This window comes from Rhizophagus irregularis, chromosome 22 (assembly GCF_026210795.1).
Source record: "Rhizophagus irregularis chromosome 22, complete sequence".
Taxonomy (NCBI): Eukaryota; Fungi; Glomeromycota; class Glomeromycetes; order Glomerales; family Glomeraceae; genus Rhizophagus; species Rhizophagus irregularis.
In genome coordinates this window covers 2,453,010-2,465,675 of record NC_089450.1, presented here as the reverse complement: position 1 = coordinate 2,465,675, position 12,666 = coordinate 2,453,010, and the positions used below count along the sequence as shown (strand labels likewise).

General features: G+C 27.6%; 2 protein-coding genes across 2 annotated transcripts; both read left to right on the top strand.

Annotated features, from left to right (window-relative positions):
• Positions 1 to 2,136: 2,136 nt before the first annotated feature.
• OCT59_014741 (uncharacterized protein) lies at positions 2,137 to 2,433 on the top strand (the record flags this gene model as incomplete). Its single annotated transcript, XM_066150212.1, has 1 exon — positions 2,137 to 2,433. One exon carries the CDS (start codon positions 2,137 to 2,139, stop codon positions 2,431 to 2,433), a length of 297 nt encoding a protein of 98 aa, XP_066002400.1.
• Positions 2,434 to 7,899: 5,466 nt separating this feature from the next.
• Positions 7,900 to 8,673, top strand: OCT59_014740 (uncharacterized protein; the record flags this gene model as incomplete). Its single annotated transcript, XM_025309719.1, has 1 exon — positions 7,900 to 8,673. One exon carries the CDS (start codon positions 7,900 to 7,902, stop codon positions 8,671 to 8,673), a length of 774 nt encoding a protein of 257 aa, XP_025190010.1.
• Positions 8,674 to 12,666: the final 3,993 nt, after the last annotated feature.

The window sequence follows — 12,666 nt, the reverse complement described above, 5'->3', positions numbered from 1 at the left end:
TATTTTACGAATAAAGAATCAATAATATATAATAATGTCTTTTCAAAGAAAACGAAATCAATTGAGAAGAAAACGAATTATAAATAAAATATATCGAAGACGCAATGCATCCTTTAATAATGACGACGTGTTGAATCGTATCTCCAACCTTCCTCGGCAAGTTACAGATAACCCACTGATATATCAATTCTTCAATGGATTTTCTTTCTAACAAAGAAAAAATCAAAATATTCAATTCAGTAAACTCAATAATATTCATTCACTGAAACTTGAATTATTTTATGTACTGCGGAAAAATTTACTGTGACACCATTTCAGTTGCTATCTAAATTTTATTCGTTATTTTTTTTTTTTTTTATGATTTATTTCTCCCTCAAGATCGTCTATTTTGACGTAAAATTCTTCATACAATATGTAAATATGTAATTATTTACCATATATTAGCATCACCTTATCTGTTTGTTATACGATAATTTTACTTAATATTTATTCCCTATACATTTAGGTCGTTCCAAATTAATTAATTGTTTGTTTAACGAACTCCACTCCCTCTATTTTTTTAAAAAAAAATTAAATTTAAATAAACATATATATTTAAATACCCCCTTAAAATTTAAGTTACGATTTTTAGAAATTTTCCAAATTTTTCAAAATTTTATTATCTTATTTCGTTTTATTTATCATGAATTAAATTTCTCATTAATTGATTACATTCTTTTTTGAAAAATAGAAACGATTTTTTTATGTACTGTACTGTAACAATATATTCAAAATGTTCTGCGTTTTTCTAAATAAATGGGAAATGCAACAAGAAAGTTTAAAAGGAACATATAAATACAATAAATGTGGGCCTTTGTTGCTGCAATAAAAAAATTATAAATTCATAATAAAAAACATAAAAATTACTCTTTCGTATAATGCAACAGCGCTGTGCCAATATGTCGAATATTTATTGTAAAAATTAGATTCATTAATAGTAGTGATGGTTAACAAAACTTAGCTGATTGTGCTGTATGAACCTTTTGTGATTTGTTAAACATCTAAATTTGTATTCTTGTATTCCATAAGCAAAAATTCATATGATCATTGGATGATCGTATTCAAACGCCAATTTTTGCTGGTGGCATGTGACAAATGCCTCGTGCGAAAACGTGGGCGCACGAGATCGACACGTTTTGGATGGTTGTTATTTAACATTTAACACTTATGCAGGTAAAATATCTTGTTTCAAATTGAAGCTGTCAGTATCATCTGAGAAACAATATTTGTTAAAGACTTAAGACTTCTCAAATTTTAATTAATATCACATATCGAACAATTATTTAAATGATCACCTAAATTTCACGTGATATCCCGACTTTTTAACGTTTGACTATTAAGGTTAATACTGCTTCACCGTTTCACGTATCATGTGATTATTAATTCTGTCGGAGTTTTTGTCCCGTTACAAAGGAATTTCCACTAAAATAATTTTGTGCAACGTAGGTTGATACTGATTACATATTACATAAGAGTATATTTTTGGTATCCCCTTGTTTATCTTGTTTATTATCATTCACATTATAACGGATTGACAACTCCGAGAATTGAATGAAATTTATTTATCCATTTAAAATGTAAGATAATCAAAATAAAGTACAATGAACCATAATAGCAAACAAATCCACAAATCTATAATTTTGAAACTGCACGTGGCTTATTGTTAAAATTTGATTAGGTTTATGTTTATTTGTGTAAAAAGAAATTTTCCCTGAATTCTTTATTCGAAAACATAAATTATTAAACTTTATAATCAATTAAACTGAATATCAACATACTATATATTATAAATTTATTTATATTTGATGTTTCAAATCAATTATTTTTGTTATTTTTCTAGAAATGTTTTCGATTAGTAGAATATCAATGTTTGTTTTACACTTTGCAAATCAAATCACTATTTTTAGCGTTGAATGAAAGCTCGAATTCTAATAATTACAAGATTCTAGAATATTTAATTATTCTGTCGTACTTTCCACTATGTTTCCACTATTATATAAACATACGCGATTAGATTTAGTATTTACAGAACAAAATAAGATTGTTTAATATTTTTTTTTAATCAATTAATTGAGAAACTAAATACTTGTAATCAAAATGCAAATTTCACAAAGAAATCGACAACGAAGTATCGATAGACGTAGACTTCGACGCAAACTAAACAAATCCAATAATAATAATAACGAAGATACACTAAATCGTATCGCGACCCTTCCTCGACAAGAAAATAAAGAAAATCCGTTGGTTAATGGATTTTTCAATGGAACTTCTTTTCACTCTCAACAAATAAATACTTCATTAATAGACCATTCTTTCAATGAAACTTCTTTTCATCCTCAACAAATAAATACTTCATTGATAGATCAATTTTCCAATGGAGCTTCTTTTTATTAAAACTTTTTAATATTAAATTTCTTTTATTATAACTTTAAATTGTATAAAATTCTCATAATTACCAACATTTGTAAATAGAAATTTTTTTACATCGGTTACATCATTTAGTACATAGTATTCGCAAATTTATTCACTCAAAAATTAAAATAAAATGTTATAAAATGCGTAAGACATGTACTTTCTTTATTGATTAATTGAAATTTCAAATTGTGGCTCGTTTATTAGTATTTTTACGATTTTCGTAAATGTTTTATTTATCATATATCATAATAAATGCTTAATTACTATTATATATTGACGTTTTTTTTTAGTTTAAGAGTTTGCCAGACGGAACATTTATAAAAATCGAAATTTTGATAGCTGCTGATGAAACTATGGCTGAAAACTAGTTTATCAGGTTTTGAGTTTTGGATACGAGCTGAGACTACAAATGAATAACAAAAAATCAGTCCGATTATTTTTCATACACTGCTATATTAAAAGAAATTAATAATACATCAAGCAAGTTCTTTACTTTTCAAAACATAATTTCATTTCAAATTTACTATCATGTAAAATTCGATATCGCTGAAGTCATTTTACTGAAACTCATTTCGCCAAAGTTATTTCACTAAAGTGACGTCAAAAATCGAACGTTTCACTGCCGAAATGGTAGCGATCAACATTTTATAAAAAATTTTCAAATGCGCTCGATAAAAATTTTTAAGGAATAAATATTTTTTTAAATTTTAAAATATCTTTCTTTCGGAGTATTATCACTTTAACATTCAAGTAACAAATAACTTTATTTTTATCCTATTTTCTTTTTTTAAAAAACTGATGATCGAATAAATTAATTATTGAGCTTTCAAAATTGTGCTACCCCCTAAAAAATTATTAGATTACAGGACGATTACCGGACAAAAATTGGACAATGTTGTCCTGTAATCGTCCTGTAATTATAATCACTCAGTAATCACAACGTACACAGAATTCTGAAAAATGCGATAATCTCTTCATTACAAACCTTATAAATAAAAAAGAAAATTAAGATTCACAATCATGACCATTTTCAGTAAAATGGGATTCGGCGAAATGGATCATTCAGGAAAGGGTTCGGCAAAATTTTCGTTCAGTGAAATGTTCAGTGAAGCGGAACCTCATTTCGACAAAAATGTCTTCAGTGAAATTGGTTTCGGTGAACTGGTTTCATATACTAGCTGGTAAAATAATTTTAACCTTACAAGTAATACAAGTTACATATTTTTTGTTGTTCTCGATTTCCCAAACCATAAAAACTATCCCCTAATAATGGCTTATAGTTTTGAATTTTATCCAAATGTTAAAATGCTGGATCACTCGAGAAGCCGACTTGCAAAACAACGAAACACGTGCAGAATAATTTCCATTCATAGAGAAAACCTTTAATTTCATCAACACATCAAAGTATGAATCACTCAATATTGAATTATTAAAGGCCACTCCAACTCAATTCTTTGTTTGGCAGTTTGGCATAACCCCGTTTTCAGAGAAAATAATAATTTAGGCCAGAATTATAAAATCTGACCAGAATTATAAATAAACATTATAAATCACATGTCAATAATATTCATCACCGGCATGTTTATATTTATCTGAGGGACTTTTTTTTGCCTCCAAAATTATTTTTTTTCACATCCCTTTAAATGTCACCGGTCACGTGGGGTGAAATTTAATTATAAAATTTGGCTAAGGCGCAGTAAATGAAAGTAATATAAGAATGCGAACTTTTTTCTTTTTTTTTTATTATTTCACATATAAAATGTCAGATTTCTTCCTTCTTTTTACATTATCGCTCCTTAAGGGGGATACACAATAATAATCAGATTTTCTTTCTTCTTTTTTGCATTATCGCTCTTTAAGGAAGTTTATACACAATAAATTTATGATTATACAATAATAGTGACATTTAATATTTGACGTAGGTTAATCGTACATCATTTGATTGAGTAATCTAGCTTACTAAGGTGTATTAGTGTATTACGTGCATACAAGATACTTTATTTTTGGCTCACAAAGAAATTTCTGTGAAAATCTTTTTTAGTAAATCTATCTTTCAAACTCTATAACTGCGCAGTTCAATGTTGTTAAAAACAGTTGAAAAAAAAATGGGGTAAAATTCGATTATAAATGAGAAAAACGGAATAATGGAAAAATTTATTCCGATTACGGTAAATACCGAAATGGTCCTTTCTATTTTTATATCACTTACGTTATTGGGCGTTTGAATAATATAAACATACGAAAATGTAAATTTCTTTTCGAATACTTTTTTTTTATTATTTTTTTACCATTATTAAACTGATATCTTTTTTGTTACGATCAATTATATTATGATGATGCATACATTTATTACGCAATATCCTGTTAATACCCCATGTTACACCATATATAGACCTCACGTCCTCACCCCCTGAATATTACGTAATAAATTCTTATTGCTCTAACTAATAAATATATGCAAAATATATCGTATCAAGTATTTATTGTGCAGTATATTATTAGATAAGTACGTAATCCAAATTCCAAAAAAGAAGATGGTCTCAAACTTAGTGAAATGGAATTTTCTATGCATCGGGAAAAAGTTAATCATTCTTATCTAATATATACGAGAGTATTTTTCTTTTTTTTTAAAAAAAATAATAAACTTTATTAAAATATTTTCTTTCTATTCTTTCTATTCTTTACTATACATATTTCTTATCTGAGCTTAATCTTATAAATTGTTAATTAAACTGGTTTATGTGCTTATACTTTAAAAGAAGAAAGTTCATGATCGACGATATATAGGATAATATAAAATATATTCAAAGACTCTACTATATGCCTTCAAAGTTAGTATTTTGATACATCAATAGAGAATATTTTTGTTGTTACTTGTTACTCAAATGGAACAATGGAATTTCTCAGGATTTTGATTAGGATTCAAAATACAGCAGCGGTGATACAAACTAAACAAAAAAATTATATATATTCTATATCTTAGCAACTTGGTTGATTTTGGTCGTTCATTTTCACTACATAATAAGCGCATTTATGTTTTCGTTATTTATACTCATTAAGGAATTAATACAAAATTTAACAAAGATTCAGAATATCATTTCATTCAAAAAAATACTATAATATTTACATTACTAATAAGTTATTATTTAATAGAATATTCATATAAACATATGTTGTATGTGGTTTCTGAATACCGGATCTTGTCAAGCATTACGAAATCCTAGTCTAGCACTATACTTTAATTCTGGCCAACATCCCGTATCCACATATGTGGATTCCACATAGATTCCGTTTCCACCTACAACATATATACAGTATATACTGTACATTTTAATTGTTGAATAATATTCGACATAAGATTCACAAACGTGTTGTCATTTCAAATGAGGTATTATAAATTTTTGATGTATGGTGCATAACAAAGTATAAAGAGTCATTTTCTTAAAACAGGATTATTTTTTTTTTGGATTAATTCAAATTCCAGAAATTAAGAACGAAATTGTTACAAGCAGCAAACGTCTCCGAACCAGTGAAACTACTAATACCTTTCGGGGAATCATTTTGCAAATAATTATCCCTTGAATGGTTTCCCTATAAAAAATTTTTATCCGAATATTTCCATTATTTCTCCGTGTCTTCCGTAAAAATTCCGTGAAAATGATACATTCACGGATATCCGTGTTAGCGAGATGAAAATTTCCATGATTTAAGGCTATAAATTCCATGAAAATGATACATTCACGGAAAAAACATGGAAAGATAAAACACGGATCAGATTTTTTACAGGGTTTTTGAGCTAATTTGTTCAGAATTTTCTTTTAAAAATGTTATAGAATAATGTTCTGAAGTATATTGAATGATAAATTTGCATCATCATATATTAATTTCGCAAGTTTGATCAACATATACTTAGCATTTAAGGTTACGATGTTATACAAATTAGTGGAAAGTAACTAGCCAAATTTGTATTACAACCAGTATGAAGAGGGAATTAAAGGTTCGTCGAAAATTTCTATATTGTATAAATATTTTCTTTAGTGACGCTGGATTCCAGTCTTTAAAAACGTTATCCCTATAAAAAATTTTTCAGAAAAATGATCACGTGCTTGAGATTATTCGGAATGAAGAATTTTCTTATAGGGTATATTATACAATAATTACAAGAATTATACCGATCACAAAATTAATATTTTTTATTAAAATATTATTTATATGCTGGTAAATAATTTATATAAGGTAAATTAATTTTTTGTGTTATTTTGTAGAAAAAATGGATATCCAATGTTGCGTAATGGTAAAGTACAGCATTTTTACGTTATCGTACTACATGTTTGTAGTGAGTTGGTAAAATTTTCGGATACAAAACATATAACTTGTTAGACTCTAAATACAGGTTCGTTCCTCCAGATTTCAATTATTCTACGATTTTTTTTTTTAATCGATCAAAATCTGAATTTTTGGTCGATCAATTTGATTAGTAGTCGATGTCCGAATTCTTCAGTCGAATTAATCAATCGATCACACTACTAACCAATCATCAACCAATAATGTATCTACTAAAAAACTCCAAATCAAAATACTGTAAAACTTGGATGGAAGAGTATCATAATTTCATCAATGATAAGTATTATACACGTTAATACTTTATTTTATTCAGTTGTTGGAAGAATATAAATTGCTAATAATATTACTATGTATTTAAAAATCCCAAGCGTTATCAAGTTATGATAAATTATTATACTTTAGATCGTCGTAAAAGATTACTCAACGACTAGAGTAGTTGTTTTTATATCTTTTTTTTAATACAGTGAATTAATTACTTATTAAGGTTCATTCCTACTCATTTAACTTTCATTACATCATGTACCGAACCAATTGAATTATTTTTGAATGGAAATTTTATTATATTCTTTTTTTGTATGATTATCGCTTTCATCGTTGATAATAAGAAGCTGCTTTGGATAAATTAATTTCATTATTAATGTTTTAATTCATTGAAAACTAAAAAAAGTCATATTAAATTTGATTTCCTAATTTAGGAATAAATCAATTGGCAATCATCATTATTTCCAATGAATTGATAAGATTAGAAATTTGAATGAAATCGATGACGACAGCGAACGAGACTTAACTGTTAATAGTAACTCGATAAATATGTAAAGTGTATAATAGTTATTTAATACCGTAAAAGTTTTTTACAACTAAAGAATAAAATTCGGATTTTAATTGTTATCTATCATTGGTGTAACCTAGTACTATCTATCATTATCAATTTTATCAATTATATTATTATCTTCCTCTATTGATTTCTTTCTCGTGTACTATATAAATAAAGCTTTTTTTAAAATTTGTTTTCGGCTTGTTATAAATTGAATATTTATTTGTTTTTGCATTTAAATCCAAATTTATTTCTTCGACTAAATAAAATTTTCGTTGATTATCAAAATGCAAAATCTCGATGAACAAGCAATTTTTTCTTCATCTAGTCCTCAATTTGATACTAATAATATTAGCATGTCGTCAAGTGGAAATGCTACTGCAGCTCTTGACAATATGTCTCCTACAATAACGTCATATACTGTACCAGATGAAAATCAGCCGTTACAAGTTAACATCCAGGAAATGCAACCCATTCAAGATTATCAGCAGATACCTTCTGATTTATCTCCATTAGAATATCTTCAAGAACCTGTTACGAATGAATACTCGTTCTTTTATGTACCATACGGCGATTTTCAAATATACCATATTACTTGTACAGAATTATCACTGACTTTTGAAAATGTATCACAATTGATAAACAACACTGACAATAGCTCAATTAATAATATTTATGTGTTTTACCATCAACAACCAGAAGTTGAGAAAATCTATAAAGTAACTTGCAAAATGATTTCACATACATTCATATTTCAATTTTTAAATAAAATCATTTATGGTAATCAATTCACTCAATGTGAGCATCAGCAACAAGAATTTTCCAATAGGCATCAAGAAAATCTCAAATCTCATTTGAAAAGGGACTTTACATATTATTTAACACCAAAACAGATTCATGAACAAAATTGTGATTTATTTTATCAAGATTATGATAATTATCAGAATTACAATACGAATATTCTTCCTTTTAATCAAGATAGCAGTTGTCAATTTTATACTATTCAAAATGGAAGTGATAATTACATTCAAAGTTATTATGACGGGAATTTTAGCCAATAATCTTAAGAATTTTACATTTTTGATTAAGAGAGAAGAAGTCAAAAATTGGCTTTCTTGTCTCCAAAATTTTTTTTTTTTTTATGATAACCAATAAAAATGCTTCACTTTTAAATCACATGAATGTACCAATGTTCGTTGTGCTCAATTGTAAACTTTAAACTTTGTTTAAACTTTTATGCTTAAACTTTATTAAAATGTTTAACATACATACTGCGTTGATGCTGCGGCGTTGCTAAACACGAAATTAAAAGAAAAATGTCTTTCAAGCATTAACGCTCAACTACCATAGTAAGAAATAAACTAAATTAAATCTTTATATGCAAACAGCATGTTCAAAAAAAAGATTCATATAAAGTATATCTTGACGCGTTTTTAAATTTCTCATATTAACGATATTATATTAGGGCGCAGTCAAAAGAGGAAACCCAAATGATCGTTTAGTTTCTAATATAATAGTATGCAATCATGTTTGCTTTATAAATTCGTTTTTTAAAAAATGAGTATTTTTTGGACAAAAATCTCTATAGTTCATATATTTAAAAAATGATTCCAACGTCAAGCCATATTATATTTATTAAATTGAATAAATATACAATACATTTTTTTAAATTTATATAAAGGCTGTCATTTGACGCTATCTCAATTCTCAAATTTTTATTGGTTTAAAATTTTTTGTAATCCGCGTGCCCGCATCAACTTAAAGCAAATTTTGATATGAGAACTAATTTTTTAATTTTATATCGCCTTATTATTATATTGTTATTTCTTTAAATATGCATTAATTATGATATATTTGTTATAAATTGTTTAGTTTTAAAATGTCTTAAAATTAAATTAATATTTCAATAAGGACATGTGCAAACTATATTTTAGTTACGTAGTAGTCCGAAACTTCTAAGTTGGCTTCTTTCATTTTTATTATTTTTACGGTCATGCTGCTTCCCCTACACACTCAATTATTACAAAGGATATAGGTCCTATTACTAAAACGCCTAGTAAGTGTCTAGGAGTATGTTACCGGCGCATCAGAACTGACTCCACTTAAGTGTCATAAAAGTCGGTTAATACTAGCGTTATATCTGTGTCAGTTTACTCGTTGTCCCAAAAATATATTAGAATATGGCCAATAATACTGGAAATGAAAGAAATGAAAGAGAAAATTAACCTTCGACACAAAGAACGTAAGAAAAAAGACTATAAGAAGCTTAATTCAGGTATTTGCTTGCTTTGAAATTTATTGTTGCTTTCGAAATAATCCTCTTATAATATACAGAACACAATTTTATATTGAAGGTGCAGTAAGATAATATTGATTTTTCTGGAAATGTCACGAAAAATCACGTGACATTTCCGGCGTCACATAATTACCAGTGGTACCACTACCACAGTATCTGGGACTTTTGAATTTTTTTAGTAACAAAATCCTACTCGTTACGCACTATCCGTCACATGTACACCACACTTAATTTCAGTCAAGTTGCATAATGCCGGTCATTTCGTGACTTATTTCAGGTTGCTGGGGTAGTCGATAATGTTTAACTAGAGGTGCTAGAAACATTAATACCAAAGTTTAAAATAATAATTATTGATTGATGGGCTTGACTCCCCAATATGGTTAAAATTGAGAAAATTAAGAAACTTTGTATTCTTAAGGGTTCATATGGTTGCTGCAGTTGTCTTTTCCGATTTTGCTGTTGTGATTCCTGCTCTTGCTGCTCCAAATCTTTTGATTTTTCGCTCTAACGGTAGTGTAGGCCGACATTACGATAGTTCCGGCCAGCATTAAAACTCGAGACTACTCTGAGTTATAAGATCTAACACCTCTAAACAATTCTCTAGTCATCGCCTCCTAAATACATGCCCCTTTGAGAGGTCAAGAGACAAATCCATAAGGCCCCTGGTAACTTACAATCGTAAATACAAGTAGTGATTTGACTGTTAAAGCCAATATTGATATGCAGTACCTAACGTGTACCAGGAATTGAACACATGAAAGGTATCAATGCTCGATAAGTATTAATAATGGTATCAGGACATTTCGCCCAAGCCATTTCGCCGCCGAAGGGATGTTTTATCGAAGGGACGTTTCGCCGAAGGGACGCTTCGCCGAATGGACATTTCACCTAATCCATTTCACCGAATGGACATTTGCCGAAACATTATTTATTACATTTGTTTACTTTATTGTTTTATACTAAATACATGAAGAAATCTTTTCTAGAAAAATTTTTGAATTAGCTAATTTTTATTAAATTTGTCTTGTTGTTTATAATATATTAATCATTTTTTACTGAATAAATGTTTTCAGGAAAATAAAGTTATTTATTTATTCGTTGCTTTAACAATTAATATCAGTTACTTGAATGTCAAAGTGATAATATCATAGAAGAAAAGACACTTAAAAAATAAAAAGAATTTTTTTGTTTAAACGTTTATTTAATTTTTATTTTTATTGCAAAAATAGGTGACGTGGCAAAAGAATGTAATATAAAAACTAAAAAATGAAAATATTAAAGTACTCAATCAAGAATCGAAGATATTATTCAACGTCTAAGTTTTATTTATACATTTGTCATTTGTATATTGGAGTGTAAATCAGAATATCTATTAAGGTTTCTGATGTAATTTAATAAATAAATAAATAAATAAAATTTTTTTATTTTCATTACGCGATTAATATTTTTATAAAGTGATAATCGCTATCATTTCTATCATTTTCGGCGAAATGGCTTCGGCGAACGTTCCTTTGGCGAAACATCCCTTCGGTGAAATGTACCGTAACCATTAATAATTCACGGCAATTAATTAATAAATTCGAAATTATATGTTCAGATAATTATATGAATTTACCAAAAACAAAAGTCCAAGAACTAGTGACCATTAGGATAGGAAGTGAACAGCAGTGGTACAGAAGCAGCCTTTTTAGGTGGTATAACCTTTATCACAAGTGTTGTCGGCCAGCAGTAGAACCTAATCTCCCTGACCCTAGTTTAGAACTCAGTCATAAGTCATATAATCATAATAATAATTTCGGCCAGAATTAGTATAATTTTACTACGACCTAGCCATGATTGGTTCCAAATTATTATGGTGCATTTTTAATTATAGCTTATACATAATCAATCGTCCGTGAACGTAAAAAATTAATTAACCCAATTTAGACCTCCTGATCACGTGGTTCTAGCGAATAAAGAGTCAAAATGAATTGAGTTTGATACTTAATCAAGAATTAATTATATATAATTAAATAGCCTCGCTGTTTCGTAAGATAATGAATATTCATTATTTACTATCTATAAAAATTTTTATCTCGTCAGAATAAAAAGGAATTTTTTCCAGAAATTCTTTTCAAAATTAATTTTTCAACTAATTTAATTAATTGCTATAAAAAATAAACGGTTTGTATTAGACTTTATATTCTTTAAGTAAAAAAATTAATAATGAAAAAATTTACTGTTTCAAACTTATTTATTCGTACCAAGTTTTCCGTAAATGTAGTACAATCACAGAATTTATAATTAGGTTTCCTATAACAGAAAATATCTATAACGGAATATTGGATAAAATTTTTTATCATCCTTATTATTCATTTGAAACACAAATATTTATTTAGATAACATGAATATTATTTAAGATATCTATCTCGAACTTATTTTAGATATTTGTCGGATAAAACTCGCGACAATATTACGCGTGAGACGAAAAGAATATCAAAGTTGCAGAGATTAAGTTAATTAAATTATATCTGATTATTTAAGCTCGCAAATAAATTAAATTAGTATAATGCACTTATTAATTAATCTTTGCAATGTTTATATTAAATTCTCTCTCCCGACGGCTGACACAAATTATTACAAAGTTGAACTGTTTTTTACATTCCCGTAAAAGGCAAATATTTCCGGAGTCTATAGCCTTATATCACAGAATTTATCGAATTATTTACATTTTCTGTGAATGGATCCGTGAAAGCTCATTTTTACGGAGTTTTTAAAG